At 39.4% G+C, this 19,130-nt stretch overlaps 2 protein-coding genes across 4 annotated transcripts in view; both read right to left on the bottom strand.

Annotated features, from left to right (window-relative positions):
* Positions 1–11,631, bottom strand: part of rasgrp3 (RAS guanyl releasing protein 3 (calcium and DAG-regulated)) — a 42,026-nt gene extending 30,395 nt beyond the window's left edge. The window contains exon 1 of one of the 2 annotated variants that reach the window (XM_074676378.1): positions 11,431–11,631. The gene's annotated coding sequence lies outside the window, so the exon portion shown is untranslated. Of the gene's footprint in view, positions 1–6,494; positions 6,817–11,430 lie in introns of those variants that run through there. The other variant, XM_074676376.1, reaches the window with a different exon arrangement.
* A 2,435-nt stretch (positions 11,632–14,066) lies between these two features.
* Positions 14,067–19,130, bottom strand: part of ltbp1 (latent transforming growth factor beta binding protein 1) — a 141,758-nt gene continuing 136,694 nt past the window's right edge. For both annotated transcript variants that reach the window (XM_074675580.1, XM_074675581.1), the window contains 3 exons: positions 18,434–18,595; positions 17,845–17,994; positions 14,067–17,471 (listed from right to left, as the gene is read on the bottom strand). In XM_074675580.1, the coding sequence (XP_074531681.1) occupies positions 17,299–17,471; positions 17,845–17,994; positions 18,434–18,595 (485 nt within the window). In that variant the 3' untranslated portion in view covers positions 14,067–17,298. The remainder of the gene's footprint in view (positions 17,472–17,844; positions 17,995–18,433; positions 18,596–19,130) is intronic.

The following is a 19,130-nucleotide window of genomic DNA, read 5'->3' as shown; positions in this document are numbered from 1 at the left end:
GGAGAAGCTTTGGGCAGAACTAGTGTTTGAGGCCTGCCTTTCCAACATGTCATGAAGCAGTTAGGAGATCTATATGACCTCGCCATTTCAGCAAGATCTCCTGATGATCTTATGCTGTTTTAAGGACAGATTGTTTGTAACAGTTAACAGACAGATTCAGGGATCTCTGCAACACGGGAATACGTAGAGGTTTAATCATCTTTTTTTTTTTTATCACTCACAGTTTTCATTTTGTTTCTGTAATTTAAAAACATTCGTTTTCATATTTTCAGACTTAAGTCCAAAAAGTCACTACAAGCAGAAGTGCCTCTGTCAATCTATGTGGTTTATATTTACTTTAAACTTCATCCTGATCGGTTTGTGGAGACTGTAATGATGATTGGTGCTGTGCTCCAACTGTGAGTTAACTTGCGCACATTACAAACCAGCTCATTGTTAATCCCCTTGCGCTCCTACAGGAGTCACCTTCCTGCTCTCTTTGGGACAAAAGTTGTAGTGGAGCAGACTCCAGCTTTTGTTGAACATCCCTGAAAGCCTGTTTGCTTTCATATCACTATTAAGGTTGATTTATGCTTGACGCGTCAGCAGGGTCCGCACGGCTTTATCCGGACGAATGACGCCATTTTTGCACCTATGCCCCCTCACGTGGTCCCTTTCACGAGGAAAATTTTTGCGCTGTGCACACTCAGAATTTCTAACCTGCCGTACAGAGACACGGCGCAGAGAAGCTGGCAGAAGAACAGGATCTCCTAGTAGTCAAAGTGCAGAAATACAGGCATCTGTATGACTCTTCACACAGAGATCACTGTGATAACTGAGTGGTAAATAATAAATGGGGTGGAACTGCGGGCACTCTCGGCAGGGAAGAGAAATTGGTTAAACTAACCTGGAAAAAACTCTGGGACAGATATGTTACATTGTGATCAAAAGGCAAACTTCTTCAACTGTCATTTAGTACTCTGGTTAATGTACGAATGTGATACACCGCCCCCTGCAGTTTGGGAATGGACACCAACGGCCACTGTCCGGGGGTGTTACAAAGCAAAACAGCCCCATGTGTTCTCTCGCGTGGATCTTGTGCGTCTGATTTCCGCCTGTCAAGTTCACGCGGAAAATATAACACGGTCTTTACTGTGTGCCTCTGTGCAGGGGCGTGTCCAGGCTTTCAGACTAGGGTGGCCCAATGAGGGCAGTGACATAGGTAGGGGCGACCAGTAATTTTTAACCCCATATAAAAGGAAAACCTTTAAGTACACCAAAAACAGAAGAGGCCCCACACCAGGCAGTAAACTTTGGGAAAACACTGATCTACTGTTGTAGAAAGCATTGCTCAAGAGGAGTTGCTGTCCATCAAATTTAAATCTGAAATTCTTTTCATGAAGAAAATTGAATGAATGTCAATTCAGTTCAGTTCGGTGAAGCACTTTAGGAGTTTGATTTGGAAATGTTTTTTTTTTTTTTTTTGTATTTTTTAGTTTGAAATTTTAATTTGAGCTTAGTGAAGCACTTTAAACACTGTATAATTGTACTTAAAATTAAGACAACTATTTCTCTACACCTAGGTGCGGTGCAAATTTAGGCACTAGTGCAAAATGTTAGTTCGGAGCCCTGTGAAAATGACTCAAAACAGTAATGTTTAAGCTTTGTATGTTTCATGGGGGACAAGCTTTCTTTTATGTGGGCATACTGCTCATTAGACTCAATTAAAAGTTTTCTTAAGAGGTTTTTACAGATCAGAATCATTATGTGCGGCCTTTAAAAAGCTTGCAGGGAAACCCTTTCCAGTCTTTGGTCCCTGGATCCAATATGGGCTTTGTTCACCTGCAGTTTGCTTTCTTCATCTCTCTGTTGTTTGGTTTTTATCAGTTTGTGTGCTTTGTTCTGTGAGACTTTTCATGTTACATGGAATCAAAGATTTCAGACTGAAATATGAAAAAATAACGAATGCTTTTTCAGGTCAAAGAAAGAGTTACATTACATTTTATGAGTATTTTTACTGTAAAATTGGGTTTTTATTTTTCTGCGTACCTTTTCCCTGCTTAGATGCCTCTTTCTAACATTTACAACAATGAATAAAGACATCTCTCTTGTGTAATAGTTTGCATGTATGAGATGATTTAAGAGGCAGTGTTGTTTGTTCGCTGACAGCAATGTAACGTAGGTCGAATCATTTACTCACTGGGCCAAGCACGTCATGGTCATGAACACATGACCAAACCATGAATAAAAGCCAGGCTGCTGCTTTTATTGAATAGATATAGTGGTTATGGAGTGATAATGTCAACAAAGAATGAAACACTTACTTTAACATTTTTGAAGTGTTTGGTTAAAAATACACAGTTATTTAGTCCAGTCATAAAAATTCATGTGCTCTTTAATGAGAGTACAGTGCGTACTGCACCCGTCAGATGCCCTTTACAGAGACACTCTACAACCTGCAGCTTAAGGACACAGCTGAAACTGGAGCACACTGCTTTGGTTTTGTGTACCAAGCACAACTAACAACAATTCCATTTGTTTTGAACATCTAAAAAAAATACAAACAAAAAGACATGTTTACATCAAGTACAGACAATCAGGCTTCTCTGTCAGAGTTTTTATCCTCTGGTTGTTAAATTAATGTTTCTGTTTTATTCTTAAGTCTAATCCTTCTCCACAAAGAGCACAGCTGTCACCTGAGGACACCTGTTTCTGCAGAATACACATTACACCTCATTTTTAACCAATGACACAAAAAACAGGCAGACCTGGAGAGACTTGGTAAGGATTACACAATATCTATCTATCTATCTATCTATCTATCTATCTATCTATCTATCTATCTATCTATCTATCTATCTATCTATCTATCTATCTATCTATCTATCTATCTATCTATAACTAATTGGTTATATTGTTGTTTGTATAGCCATCTTGGCCAGATCCCGTTTGGTTTATGCAAATCAGGCAATGACATATGGAGAAAAAATAAAAGTAATTGCACTGCACCAGCAGAACAGTAGAGGGGAGCAAGACAACGACAAAACCCATTCAGCAAAGATGAAACCAAAGATGACAAAGACAGGCTAACATTGTTAAACAACACATCGTACATCACTGCAGTTAGGTTGTTACCACGGAGGATATTCAGCCTGTGCTGGTTTTAATCCTGTTTTAGAGCACTGCAGATGGATTTGTTAAATTGCAGTTGAAAGGAGACAAACGCAACTGACAAAGCAGATTCAAAAAGCTTGAAATGTGTAAAAAACAACTGGTGCTTGAGCTTAAAGAGTGATGCTGTTAACTGATGACTTGCAGCAAGATGCATTCTTTTTAGAAGACTTCAGATTTTCCTCAATACTAATCTGATGAGTAGACTTTGAAAATACAACTAAAATAATTCCCTAGGACTTCTTCTGTGTTTGATCAGCTGTTGTAAACTGGATATCCAGTCACTCTTTAAAGGAGGTAGGGTCTGCAGGAATGTACGTTTCTTGTAACAAATTCAAACTGGGCTCCTCCTCCTCGGATCAGTGCTAGCGGCACTCGTGTTTCTATGTGGGAGGGACTCCAGAGCCACGCACCAGACTTTGCATGGTAGCACAAGCACAATCATTCATACCTGCTCGGCAGAAAGCTAACTCACATTGCTCTTCGTCCTGAGCTGCTCTCTAAGTGAACTGAAACCAAAAGCAAGTGAGAGTCAAGCCAACCTTCACCTTCGTTTAATGTTATCGGATATCAATTTAGTGATTCATGTCACTTTGGTTGTGTCTTTCTTCCTCCATGATACGCCAACTATCATAGCTGCTCTGAATAGCTTCTTCCACTTGCAACCATCAACATACACAGTCACTTGCACACTGGACACGCTGTGACTCCCCATTCCAGAAACATCCGATACAGCCAAAACATCAACATACAGGCAGAGGAGGGGTTTAGGCAGACACAGATACTGGCACACATGTATAGAGGTCCAGGAGTGACGATTGAGCAGGATTATTCCTGTAAAAGTTGACATTTTATTTATTAAGGAAAACCTTATAGAATTTCTGGTTTCCGGCTTCCTCCCACAGTCCAACAACATGCTCATCAGGTTAACTGAACTCTCTTAATTATCCATAAGTGTGCGTGTGTGCATGAATGGTTGTCTGTCTATGGGTCAGCCCTGTGATTGACTGGTGACCAATCCAGGGTGTACCCCGCCTCTTGCCCAATGACAGTTTGGATACCCTCCAGCCACCTGCAACCCTGAACAGGATAAGCGGTTCAGAAAATGAATGAGTGAATGAATCTTACAGACTCTACCTTTAAACTGTAACACTGGGAGCAGACAGAGACACATTTACACTATCAGGCTCAAAGAAGACCATTGTTTAGGAGGTACTAAACCAAGTCAGTCACAGCTGGGGGTCATCTTGTTGTGGATGGAGGAAGGGATAAACATGTGGATGCTCCACCAATCAGAAACATTCAGTTTATAGGCCCTACCCCCCAAAGTTCCTGGCTCTCAGGGAAATACCTCCCCCAAAGGCAGGGCAGTATCAAGAAGTAGATAGATCACTATATCCAGACCCTTGTTTCCACAGTCTAAAAGCACCTGTAGAGGCAGATTCTATCACACTGACCTGATTTTACACAAACCTGATGATAATGCCTGTTTTACTCTCCAATTTAATCATGATACATCGACCTGGTGTGTAGATAGAGAGCGTGGGAAACCGTGGTCCCTGCAGCAGCCTGTGGAGTTATTCATTAAACTCTGAGGTGACTACACTGCACAGACAAGATGATCAGAATCATGACTCCATAGAGATGATTCATAAATTAATTTGGTCAAAGTCAGATTACAGTCACTGGTGTTTTCTGTAGTCTGTGCACTTCTCAGGTGACAACCAATGAACAAATTATGCAAATAAGGAGTAGCACGTGTCAGCTAAGCTACAGCTCATTATGAATGCAGCAAAGCAGAGAACGCTGCCAGGAACCAAGGTTTTTCAATGTTAATGACAAATGATCCATCATATTAGCCTGTGTGGACAACATCTCTTTTGTTTACCTGAGTATGAAAATCCAGACAACACAGGTTCACAAGAGTTCAGATCAGCTTTGAAATTGTGTCTTTCAAAAGATAATAAATTAAGATTCAAAAGCCTGTAGAGGCTCTAATATCATCAACTCTGTCATCTCAAATTATCAAGTTCATATTTGAGCTTAAAATGTTTAATACAAACCATGCAGTATAACATGGCCTTGCATACAATGTTTTAGACTCTGGATTTTATCAGGATTGTTTTTCATATTCAGACAATTCTGACCTGCACACAACACTTGTAGTCCCCAAATATTACCCCACTTTCATTCTGAACAATTTAACTGCACCATTTTTTGTGTGTTTTTAGTAGCGTTCCATAAATGTAATCTAGCCCCTTATCCTCTGATGGGTTTTTTGAACTCTCACATTTTCACATCATTATAAATCTATTCTTTAAAGACTTCAACTGTAAGAGTTGTTGAGTTTCTGCAGACTGTACAGAGTATTGGCCCAGCCAATTACAGTCCAAATGTAGTTCAGTGAGACATTACTGGATAGACTTAAGTTTTGTCTGTGACCTTGACTGAAAATGTTTATGAGCACATCATTTAAGAACATGATAAATATAAAAGCCAAGGAACAAACAAAGGTGGACCTTGGACCAGGGTGTCCCCTGGTCATGTCTTCTCTAAAACAACATCATAAGACCATGGACAATCCCTGTAGCCATACTATATAACTTGTTAGCCATCTAGTTTTGTGGATTTTATTCACATATGATATAAAAAAAAAACGACTTACAAACATGCTGCTGATAAACAGAGTTCATGTGGAACCAGTCACAGTGATGCTTCACAACCACTATAACTCTCTCTACAACTGACATTAGAGCTCATGACGTCTTCTTTTTAACATCAATGCACTACAGTTATAGTTCTTTGTTTCTGCCATTGTGAATCCTGTTACTCAGTATTTGCAGATTTATGCTCTTAGATATGTTTCATGGAGAAACTATCTGATATGATGCAAGTCTTTTATTGTCATTGAAATATTCAGATTTATTCTTATTATATACATTCAAATCTATTGTGTGATGGGTTGCGTAACGTTGAGGGGGATTCCAACAAACCAACAGTAATGATAGAAACAGCAGTGTGTAGCAAATGTTGGATAATGAACATAAAGCCCTGTACTCATTTTTCTCCTTAACTGTGATGCTGATGGAATAATTTTGAAGTGAAGGCAAATGAACTGACAATGTTATGCATTATCCTGTACTGATGATGAAAAACTCCTCTTCCTGTGTTCACAACAACACAATCATGCAGCTGGACACCCAAGAATACTGACCCTCCAAAGAGGCACAAAACGGTCACTTACAACAAGACGTTGAGATAAATCAAGATTTGCTGCTTAAATTCATCATCACCTGCTTTTATTACACAAAGCCACCAAGAGAGCTGTAGTATGTGCACCTTACCTCATGAGACTTTGAATCAGCAAAGATCTAGCAGACCTCTGGGATCCTCATTTCAAACGTGTTCACACACAGACTGTCCATTTAAATCCATTGAATCCACACTGAGAGCCAACAGGGTCCCTGAGGCTGCTGCTACACCCAGCATATCCCTCTCCTGCCGTCAGATCTGGATCATTGTGTCTCCTGGCTTCATGCTCAGATGGTCCTCTGTCACTCTGCAGCCCTTTGTCTCTCTGAACCATGTAGTCCTCTGCCTGCACTGCGCCCTGTGTCTGTGTTGTTTGTCTAAACGGCCACTAGACTTCCTACAATTCTTTCCCAACTTAGTTTTCCTGCCTGTGTTGCTTGGTTTCCCTGGACTGGGCTAAATATAGGGACCACACAAGGTAAGGTAGAAAAGAGCAGAGCAGGAAATGGATCACAATATGCTTGTGCGCACGTTGGTGTTTGTTTTCTGTGTGTCTTCCTGTCTCAATCCCGCCAACAGCCATGACAGCTCTGTCCAGTAAATGTCCAGTAAAGTCTGCACACAGAGAATAGATGATTCATTTATTTCACACTTTTAAGATTGATAGTCTTTGAAGCCATTTCACAATCAGGGCTGAGTTATTGTGTGTGCCTTCATTGTTGGTGTACTCTCATGTGAAAGGGTCAGCCCATCCCATATTCCACTCTAATGACGTTGTCCACATTGTTTTGTCTCTCTGTGCTTCTAAAAATGTCTGCCTAAACAAAAACACTGACTGCACATCCTGCTGCCTGACTGGACAAAAAGAATTGAACTCCAGCTTTTGTCTCACACACAATTTCTCTCTGTAGCTGCCTGTATCACGACGACAATGAGGACACTGGATTTTTTTTTTTTAAGGGGGCTGTGGAGGGGCTGTTGGCACACACTATCAACAGAGATGGGATCAAGTAATGGTGTACAAATCTCTTTGTTTTTTTAATTTCAAATAAAATGTTGGAATTACAAAAATGTTTGTGGAAATATAAAATAAGTCCTCGTATGATGCCAGCAACATAAAACAGTTGTGCTGTATCCCCTTTTCCTTCAATGACACCGTAAAAACTATGAGAGTCCCCTTCTCTTCCAGTCTTGAATTTAAGCTGATTAATAGTTCAGGATCTACTCTGTTTTTGTTCGTTTTTTTTTTTTTTTTTTCAATTGATGTTGTTTTTCTTTTTCTTTTTTTGTCATTTAGCAACAGATCTGTCAATAGGTGTCAAATAAGGTTTTCTACTACTAAGCCATGCTGTTGTAATATGTGCAGAGAATGATGCTTTCACGCTTTTTTATGCCTTTTAAAAGGGAGGATCGGACAGTGGACAGAGTTTGAAATATGGTGAAAGTGGGGAATGACATGTAGGAAACAGGCCACCTGCTGGATTCGAACTCTGGCCACCCGCTTGGGGTCGAACCTCATGGGGTGCGACTTGGACCACTAGCTCATCTGCGCCCTGAAACTGGCGCAGATTTGTGTGCAGAATTTATTGTACTGGGTTGCTGTGTGATCAATTTTACGTGTCTGGGCCAATCACTGTGTACACATCAAGTGTTGTTAAATGTGGCAACTGAACACAACCGTCATCTAAATAAGACCCTTAAGTTTTCATGGCTTGGCTGGCCTCAAAAAGACTTTACAACATGGTGGAGGCTCACACGATAAAAGAAAAGAAGGCTTCTTTAAGCTGGAGATCATCACTATAGCAACAGAGGTAGACATACATGAAGGTGTTGTTTAAAGGGGAAGTGATGATTAACTGCTATAATGCTGAACCTAGCTTAATTCTCATTTTGATGAGATAAGAGGTAGACCCTTAGCGTCTTTGCAGACAGGATGCCCACCTGTCAATCAAGTCAGTCATGCCCTTTTATGGGCATATTTAATCAGTTCCAGAGAAAGTTCCAGAGAAACGAGTTATAACACAATACACATTTACAATGTGTGCTGATAAAGAAATGAGGTATCAAGACTTAAATGTTTTTTTCCCTCTTTTTCTGCAGCCAGCTTCAAGTGGAAACTCAAAAAAAATGCAGTTTTTAACACTTCTGCATTGGCTTCAATAAGGGATTCAAAATCCTACACTGTAAACTCGGATAAGTTGAGTTTACTTGAAAAATGCTTATTAACTGGTTACCTTAATGAAATAAGTTAATTTAACTCAACATCTTAAGTAGTTACGATTATTATGGAAAATCATTCTAATCTATCATTCTACTGAATGATCTTTAAGCAAATAAACCTGATGCTTATTTGTTACAAATCAAAATATTTAGTAATGTTAAAAAATGTTGCAAATCACTGTAAAACAAAATAAGTTGACCTTACTCAAAACTGAAAAATGTGAAATCAGTAAATTTGCGGTATGAATTAAGTAAATGTAATAATGAAAAATTGAAGCAGATCACAACAACTAAATCAAATAACATTTTAGAGTTCAGCTGGGTCTCATATCCACAGCGTTCCCTCCTCACTCATGGTTACAAATGCTACATCACAACAAAAATAAGCTCTAAGTTCATAACTTTGAAACCATGAGTGAGGAGGGAAGGCAGTGGATATGAGACCCTGCTGTACATTGAAATATTGTTCTTCAGGGGGCACAGGTTGTCTGAGCCCCACGGCACTGACTGGTGGTCTGTGCTCCATGGCACAGAGTCTTGTACCTTCTGACCTTCGCAGTGCGCCCAATGGTTAATATATTAATAAATGAAATTTTTAACTATAATACCATGCTGTTTAGGCAAATTTTAAAATTAAGTTATAAAACTTATTTTTGACAGCCAGTCCACACCACATAGAGCATAGACAGCTGTTTGATGCCACAAGGAGCAAAGACAGTTGGGCCATGTTGTAACACACAGACACACAGACAAACAGTCCGTGTCATGTGGAGCACAGACAGCCTGGTCCACTGCTGCACATCTAGAAGTACAGAAGGGTCTCATATGGACTGCTCACTTACGGTAACAAAACACAGTCACAGAAACTAATGATTTTAAGTTGAGATTACTTCAACAGTAACAAAAGGTAAATCTACTCAGAAATCATCAGTTTCCACACTGAAAACTCAGACATTTGAGTAAATTGAATGTACTAGCAAATATTAAGTTTTCATAGCTCAATCCAACTGAGTAATTTGAACTTTGGGTTAATGGCAGGTGAAGCCTGTTGGCACTGGACTGGAGAAGGACCAGGCTACAATACAAACACGGCGCCCCCTGACTGACGGACATGGACAGTAGATGGTTTCCTGCCTTTACAGTTATACTATAGCAGTTGGGTAATCAAAAAGCTCATGTAGCAATGTGTCACACAGTCATTGGCCTCTGTTTGACAACTGTTGAAAAACATTTTCTCCCAACAGTGATTTTCTTTCATGATTTGATGTCTTACGTGAATCATGGCGGATCAAAATAAAAATTAAACACTATGTATTTTCACTGTTTTTCATGCTTGACAAGAACTGTGTGGATCTAGCAAATGCTGTTAGGTCAGCTAAAGAAGACAAAAGAAGTCCTGGAGCTCTATTCAGGTGTGCTCCAGCAGCACTTAACATATGATGATAATGATGATGATAAGGTGACAAGGATTCTAATTCACATGACAAAAAATTGTAATTTTACAGGAAATGGTCTGTAATTTTTAAAAGATTTTTCCTTTTTTCTTATAAAAAAAAAACAAAATGCTAGTAGATTTACAGATATTTTCGCAAATTTTACACAGTCAAAAAAAATCTGAATTTTATGGTTACTAGCCATTGATTTTTAAAGTAATTTTCTGCTTTTAAAAACATTACACAAAACTGTGAAATTACAGAAATTGTCTGTGAAGTGACATCCTGGATGTTATTTTTTTGTTTGTTTGTTTTTTTAAGTATTATGCCACCTGAACCCTGTACCCTCCTCACTCATGGTTGCAACTCACTGATTAAAAAAAAAAACAGTAAAAAAAAAAAAAAAAGTAAAAGCACTGGCAGCAAAGTTTCCAGAAAAATACAGTAAAATTACAGTACAACACTGTAAAAGCATGGAACTACATGAAAAAACACTGTAAAAATACAGGAATAAATTACTTTTTGATCAAAGACAAATTTAAAAAAACCAAAAAACCTCCAAATGGGGTGGACCGGCTGTCTGCACTCCAGGTGGCGGACCAGCTCTCTGTGCCCCATGGGGTGGACTGGCCATTTGTGCTCCATTGTGCAGACCCTGTACCCAGTTATTTTTACATTGTGTTTTTTCTTTTAATAAACAAGATGTGTTGGTAGTCTTTGCTGTGTTGGTCAATTTTTAATAACAAATTTATTTGAACTACACATCTGGTCCGTACAGTGTTGCACAGGCAGCATGTTCCCCCTATGCAATACTTTAATGTTCAACAGAGTCTCATATCCTCTGTGTGCCCTCCTCACTCACGGTTACAAAACACCATTACAACAAAAGTATTTTGCTGTAAAATAATGGTAATTTTCTGCACAACTCTTTGCATTGTTACTACATTGAAGGTGTTTGACCGTAATAATTTAGGAAAAATAATGGTAAAATAATGTTAAATGATTTAGTTTTACGTACAGAGACTGTTTTTATACATTACAAATTTGTTATTGTACATGGGAAAAATAGTATTTTTACAGGGAATTACTGGTGATTGATTTGGCTGTAATTTTACAGTATTTGTCTGGAAACTTTGCTTTTACCGTTTTTTTTTTTTTTTTGACACATTTTTTTTTTCAGTGTACCTTTTGTGTGAACCCTGAAAATATCTGAACTAACCAGCACAATTTACTGAAGAATTAACCAATCATAGTCTAAGAACCAAACTGTTGTGCAGATTTATTCAACCTGCTACAACACACAGCTTAAAGAGGAGAGAGCCTGGCTGCTTCCTCAAGCCAAACATACAGTTGAGTTGAGTTTAGAAGCACTCACCTTTCTGTGATCCTGACCAACATTACTGCCAGCTGGTCTCTGCCACACAGATTATAATCCAGATCCATCAGGAAAACCAGTGATACTGAAAAAAGTGACTGGAAATACAGAAGTTAACTCTATCACAAACTCCCTGTCCTCTTTTCACTCACACACAGGCTATTAATAGATTCTGAGTTTACTGGAAACAAAGGTTGGTGTGCAGGACAGCTCTGCAAATATCACTGAGTAGCCTTGATACAGACAGAGGCAGAGGGGAGGAGCAGATAGGGAGAAAGAGAGACAGAGAATATGATCCAGATGGACATGAAATATGTGCTTCAGCGTTCTTTGTGTAACTCTCTACAGTTTCCATATGGCAGCTGATATTTAGGATGTTTTATTAAAAGTGAAGGTGAGACACATGATTTGGCAACGATGTGTAGAAAAAGTCCTTACACTCTGATTACATTATATTTGAAGAGTAAAAGAAACATAAACACTACAAAATTTTAACTATTCTGGCTTGAATTTTGGGAAATTTGGGGACTCTTATCGTCCTCTTTCCTTAATGAAACATTATGTCTAATCAGGACAGATCATATTACTTGAATATTTAAAGATGCTATGAGAAGGATCAGTTTCAATTTGACTGTAGCTACACCTTGTGGCCCGAGTCCCTGCACGCTGTCGTAAATTACTTTTAGCAAGGTGTGTGGTTGTTTTGGAATTAAATGGAGATAGGATCAAAACAAATTTAATTCTTTCAAGACAACCTTTTACTGGATACAATTCGCCGAGGTAAGGTATTTATCAGTACAGTTACGTAGCTCTACAGTTTGAAATGCAACATCAAGTAAATGTTGTAGCAGCCGGCTATATGTCAGCCTGGTGCTCCAACGTTTCTGTAGGCTAACATGACAACAAGCAAACACTGTCAGTTTGTATGTAGTTTAGTAGCCATCTATAATTAGCGCAGCTGGCAGCGCAGTGCTCTGAGACATGTCTGTAATGTGTAACGTTAGTATTAAGCCTGGTTATGTCCTGCCAGTCATCTACCAATCAGAGCTAACGTAACCTCACTTTTCATTTTATTGATAGACCCTCAAATTTGAACAGACCACTGCAGAATAACTGCTGACTGTGGGTTGGAATGAACATTAGTACAAACAGTTTAGCTCCTGTGTTTTAGCCTTTAGCCTGTGTTTTAGCCTTTAGCCTGTGTTTCAGTCTTAGGCTCCGTTTACGCGTTGTTTCATCTGAAAACGCTAAAATGCTGTGAAAACGCAGTGAAAAAAATCCGCGTTTACACAAAAACGGTGATGGACTGAAAATGCAGCAGTAAGCATACCAGGCCTGTAGGTGGTGCTATAACTGTCTTGTCCAGAAGCCGCTTCTGGGAGATCTCCACCAAAGTAGAGTTGAGCCGGTCATCTAGTGTATTGGGGAATACTAAGTTAAAAAGTGGAGCAAAAGATGCACATTTTGTTGAAAGACAGTCAGCAGATTCAGCAGATTGAGCAGCACAAGCACAGCACAGTAGTTCCCGACGATCATAACAACGGTACTGTTGTCCTGTTGTATGCGCGCAAGCAAGGCAGAGTGTGACGTCAGCATTTCTACTGAAAACGCCGGCTTACTGTTTACATAGCAACGGTGTCAGGAGCGTTTCAGAAAATCCCACCCTAAAAGCCGTTTTCAAAAATTTGCGTATTAGGTCAGCTGAAACGCCGTTACTGTGTACATGCGAGGCTGAAACGCAACAAAACATTTGCGTTTCACCCTAAAACCGTTGTCGTGTAAACGGCCCTTTAAGCTCAGGTTCTAGCACTCTCCCGTTTAACTTTCTTCTGCTCTTCTGTCCTTTTTCTGTCTGAAAGTTAGGCTCCAGTGTCCACCATCACTACAAAATAAATCACAGAAATTGTTTTTAGCAGAGAAAAACACAGATCTTCCTCCTCACTTCAAAACTTTGTCAGCATCAAGAGGTCAGAGCTGAAAAAAGCTAACCAGGAGAGTGAGTGAGCACGGCTAAAACACGGGTTAAAAGGTTTGTGCTAATGTTCATTCCAACCCACAGTCAGCAGTTATTCTGCAGTGGTCTGTTCAAACTTGAGAGTCTATCAATAAAATGAGGAGTGAGGTTACATTAGCTCTGATTGGTGAGGTTGGTGTTGGTAGATAAACTGTGGTTAGCGTTCATTAATGTTACATGTTACAGACACGTCTCAGAGCACCGGGCGGTGAGGAACACCTAAACTCACCTTCAGGACACTAAACTAAAAACTGAGTTCGGAAAGTTTGACTGTTGTAACGTCTCAAACAATATCTTAATGTTACTACGAACAAGTACATCACCTTATCACTGTACCTGGCAAGAGAAAGAAAAGCAGTGTTAAAAAGAAGATCTGTACTTCATTCATTTGATTCAAAACAAATAGCAAGGGTCACATCTTTATGACAGTGGGTGATGGTGCTTATGGGAAATGGAGTCTCCATTCTGGAAAACTACCACCAAGTCCAGCCACATGTGTCAGCACCAAATGGAAAACCATCGCAGCACCTTTAAGAGCTTTAAAAGTGCATCCTGTTTGAGACGGTAATGACAGGCCAGCCCATGTAAATATCACAATCTGTGGTTTATTATTACCAAGGGGTTTAATGTACACTTTAATATGAATTCATAGAAAAAGCTATTTATTCATGTACAAATTACAAATACATCAGCTGTTTTCTCCGCTCTTTTGTTTAAATGTACACAAGTCTCTTCTCTCCCATCGCTGTCCCATAGCAGCTTTGCAACCTGGCAAGACTTTGCAGTGAAACGCAGACAAGAGAAGTATGAAAATAAAAAATCATTTCAGTCATCTCAACACACACAGAAAGAGGAAGAAGACGAAGAGGGGGAGGAAATACATGTAAAGACTTTTTGATATTTGTATAAAAAAATGGAACTGGGCTAAACATGCAGATTTACTGTGTGACTGAACTTTACCAAACTGGAAAAAACAAACAAAAAGCTTATCATTATTAACACTTTATATTAGCTACTTGTTTGAATGCATTCAGGATGTGCCTGTGAATGAATTGATGATATCTTTAGTGTAGAAAAAGCAGACGGAGGGATGGCGATGGAGGAAGAGAGGGAGCAGGCAGCCGGCCTCTTCACAGAATTAAATATCCACAATCAGTCTGACTGGGTAGAAAATAACAACTTTATCCCCCAGCACAAGTCCATGGGGTTTGTCAAGAGTTAAATGAGCTAAACCTCCTCTTATGACACAAATAAAACTCCATTTCAAAACAAAATATGAAACAAACTTAAAAAAGCAACAGACAAAACATTTATTTTATACAATTCTGTATTTCTATCCCCCACACAGGCACCACGTAGTAGATTAAGTTTCATCTTCATCTCAAGTAAGTTACTGTTTCATTTAGTGTGTATCTTATACAGTGCAGAATATATGGGCTTTGATTAAATAAGTGTCTGTGTACATGTGTGTTTGTGTACTTGTGTGTGTGTGTGCTTGTATTTCTGTACTTTTAAGGACCACTGCCCCCTCCCCTCAAGGATAAAAGCTTTGTGTGAATATACTTCACATGACTCTCACTTTTTTTTCCAAGTGAATCAGGATGAGGATCAGGTTAAGGCTGGTGGTTTTCAGCTTTGTAAAATGTATACACCAGAGTTGATCTCTAACCCACCAGGCGTCAAGAGGACTGGCCAATCAGAGGGAAAGGGGGTTTGTGGAGTAGGGAGCCTTAAAGAGACAGCTGCTACAACAAAGTGTTTCGGGCTGAGACTGAATGAAGGGTTTTCTAAAACACCAGAGAGAAAAATAAAGTTTTTTGGGGGGCTCTTAATCATGTAAAGCTACTACAGGGGCACCAGAGGGACAGAATAAAGCCTAAAAAGCACAATATCCCCTCTCTAAAGGGTTTTGATTAGTATTATCAGAGCTACCAACTCATCAAATACAACAGCTTGATCAGTGGTCCAATAATTCAGCACAATATTCAGACACTTTTAATAATTGTGAAACCTTAAACTACATGAAGCAATGGGATACTATTTTGGTTTCACTTGTCTAAAACAGAGGAGATGGGGCACGTCATCCTTCTCAGTTGTCTTTTATGAGGCTGTCTTCTTTATGATTACAGAATTGTCGACTGCGCATCCAGCATGTAACAGTTGCTCCCTCTTTCTGGTTTCCATTATCTACTCTCATTTTAATTTTATTAACTTGTCAGATTCCCCCCGGGCGGTTTATTGGAGCCGTTTCCTCTCTGGATGTAGGACAGAGTTTTGGATTTGTTCTTACTCAATACGTTCAAATGCATCATTCAAATCAGACTATGAGCTTAGTCAACGCGAGATTGGACTATCAAGATGCATGTAAACAGCTTAGTCAGACCAAATTAGCCTGATTGACACACGCAGTCAATGCAATTGCAATCGGTCTACAGTTGGATTCAGTGAGCTCGGCATGTCTCAGCATTTAGAGAGAGCAAATTTCACGCTGAAGAGGAAGCAAATGACTACTGTGATGAGGGTTGCTGTGCTGAAACTAGTTCTATACATACTGATTGTTGCTGTTGTTGATGCTATGCTTACACTATGCTCAGCTCTTTGCTCTCAAGCTGACCAGATCACTGGCCAGTGGAGCTTACTGACTGATGGAGCTTCCTGTAGAACTCCGGATATTCAAGACACACAGAGGGTGCGAACCTAGCAGGAAGAAAGCTGGTGTAAGATGACCGACGCTTTTGAAGAGAAACTATAATCCATGTCTCCCCTCCTCTCATGACGGACAAGGTGAGATATCTGCTGAATAAGCTATTTGTAAAATATTAAAAAAAAAGTTTTTTCAAATTCTGATAACTGCTTAATACCCCCCCACCCCCCAAAAAAGGTAATGAAAAATAGTTATCCTGTGTTCAAAGTTTGGCTCCAAGCTTTATTCAGAGATTCTTACCAGAGCTAGCATGTGTATTAGCATAACACTTGCCTCTTTTTTGTAAAAGGCTAACTGAATGTTGTTTATTTATGATGCTAATTTTAGGAAATCAAACACATAAAATAATGAAGCTAAAAGATTGTTCGGGCAACTGACCAAGCTGCTGAATGTGACAAGTTTAGACTGAATAATACGAGTAAGTTGTTTGTAAAGATTTTTTTTAAAGCTAAGCTTGCTGTAGCTTACAGTAGATTTGACATTTTGGTCTCAAATAATGACTCTTAAGTCTCTGGAAGTGAGTGCACAACTTTGATAAAGGACTAACTACAGGATGGTACGGTGTGAGCTCTTTGGTGATCGCTGAACTTTCTCAACTTTCAACAACAATCAGATTGTTTGAGTTTGGATTTAGTTTAAGTGGGCACATGACAGAAGATCTTCCATCTAACTGCTGATAAATATTACTTAGCTTTAGGAAACCAAAGCATGCTGCAGAGTTCAATTAAAGATATAATACTTTCCTAGAATGGCAATCATTTCAGTATCTGGAATGGTTTTGCCTAAAAACCACAATATCAAAATAGAAAATAAAATAGAAATACAGTAAAAACAGAGTAAAATCAGAAGTAGAACTTTGTTGATCCAGAGGCAAGATTCAGGCAAAGGTTACTAATAGATGTGTGACAGTTTAAAAGTAGACTTTGTATAAATATGAAGAACCCCTCCCCCTCCTGATCTCAAACTGTCTTCTTGGCAGCTCCTGATGATCAGATGTGAAGTGGTCTGTAGTGTGTAGTGCTGATGGACCAATACAGGGACTTGTGTGTGGAGAGTTTTGCAGTGACATGGACGTCCTCATAAGTATAGTAATACAAGCTTGTGCGTGTGGTTTCAATGTCTCTTGCTGCCCCCTAGTGTCCATCCGTGCTCACTGTGTTTGTGTCGACGTTGGTTTTTTTGCTGCCTCCACGCAGTAGTTGGGTTTGTCAGAGGGAGTGAAGCCGGGCAGACACACACACCGATAAGAGCCCACCGTGTTGATACACTTTGCATTTTTACACAACGACATCCGGTTGTTGAGTTCTGAACACTCGTTCACATCTGCGGACAGAGAGGAAACATAAGTGACGTATATTTTTGAGAAACGTTTGTCCAGACAGATTCAGAAAAAAGTCTAATGGAACTGTGTGGAAAGATGCTTGACATATCATGATAACTTGTTCAACCTTTTTGCATGTAAAGACTTATGTGGAGACCAAATGTTGTGGGGGATGAGACTACTCAACAGAGACCCATGATAATCCATTTTGAACAACATGACATAAGCAGTGGATAAAGTAGGAAACAGCTGAGAATTGTACATAATCATTTGCATGGATGTCCATGCAACTTTTTTTTTATACTAAAAATAAGGCATGAACACCGGCTTATATTTCAGTTTTTGCTGTGTGGTCCTGCGGAACTACTCTCTTACCAATGCAGGCCATGCGGGACAGGTCCAGAGTGTATCCATCAAAGCAGTCACAGGTGTAACCCTCCTGAACTCGGACACACCGACCATTCTCGCAGCCGTTCAGTATCCCACACTCCTCTGCTCGCAAACCTTCAAACCCTCTGTACGGATCTGTAGCGTAGAAAAAACAATACACAGTGTGTGTGATTTTCTGTCACTAGATGGCAGCATTGCACTGATTTAATGTTAAAGTCTTGTTTGAGGTTAAGGCTGTAAAAAGATTCAGCTCTGCAGGTAACAGAGCGTTTAGCTTCACTCCCAGCTGTTTGTGTAAGACTCCAACCTCCTGAAGATGCAGATGCAGTTTAATACACATAAAAACTAATGACACGTCAAACAAATACTGACATTTTTAACTTCTTATTTCTAATCCTGGACATCAAATTTGAAATCACAGAAACATAGTTAAGAGAAAGTAAAACTCCTTTTCTTTACTTTAAAACAACACTGCATGAACGTCTCATGTTTTAAAACATGCTAGATTTTCAGATTAAAGCCCTTTTTTGGTGCCATTTTTATGAAAACAAGGGTAGAAAAGATAAATACTCACGCTCCTCACTCTCATAAAAAGGAAGAGACCCCTGCTGCTCAGATGACAGAGAGTAGTCCTGGTTCACTTCATACTCATGGACTGGACTGGCAACAAGGGCGTCACGACCATACGGCCGCCGCCCCTCACCCAGAGGAAGGTTACACATGGAGGCGTAGTCATCTGAGGCGGAGACGGATGGAGAGAAGGGATAAATCACTGCACACATGACATCAGCTCTGTGTTAATAATGATAATTATCATAAAGGGGATGAAGGGCAGGCTGAATAAGAAGTAAGAAAAGAACAGAAATAAAGAGGAAAAAAGAGAGGGCGAGCAATGACGAAGAGCAGGAGAAAGAAGATTAGAGAAAGATGGAGATGGAAAAGAAGAAGCAAAATATGAGGAGAGGGCGGTCAATAATTGGAATATTCAGTGACTATCACTTTGAGCTTTCAGCCCTGCACTGCAAAAAGTCAAAACTGAGCAAGTGTTTTTTGTCTCATATCTGGTAAAATGTCTTTGTTTAAGCTAGATTCACCCTCCAAGCCCAGAAAAAATCTCATTTTGGGATATTATCTTATTTTTGATTAATAATATCTTGAAACCTGATGTTTTTTTGGGCTTGTTGGGTAAATGTGTCATAAGTCTATTCAGGTATTAATTACTTGAAATGACATAAAAACACTAGTTTAGTTTTGAGTTTTTGTGGTGTGAA

The sequence above is a fragment of the Halichoeres trimaculatus genome, unplaced genomic scaffold, assembly GCF_033239565.1.
Source record: "Halichoeres trimaculatus isolate MK-OKI-2021-1 unplaced genomic scaffold, fHalTri1.1 fHalTri1_scaffold_8, whole genome shotgun sequence".
Lineage (NCBI taxonomy): Eukaryota > Metazoa > Chordata > Actinopteri > Labriformes > Labridae > Halichoeres > Halichoeres trimaculatus.
This window is presented reverse-complemented; position numbering and strand designations above follow the sequence as displayed.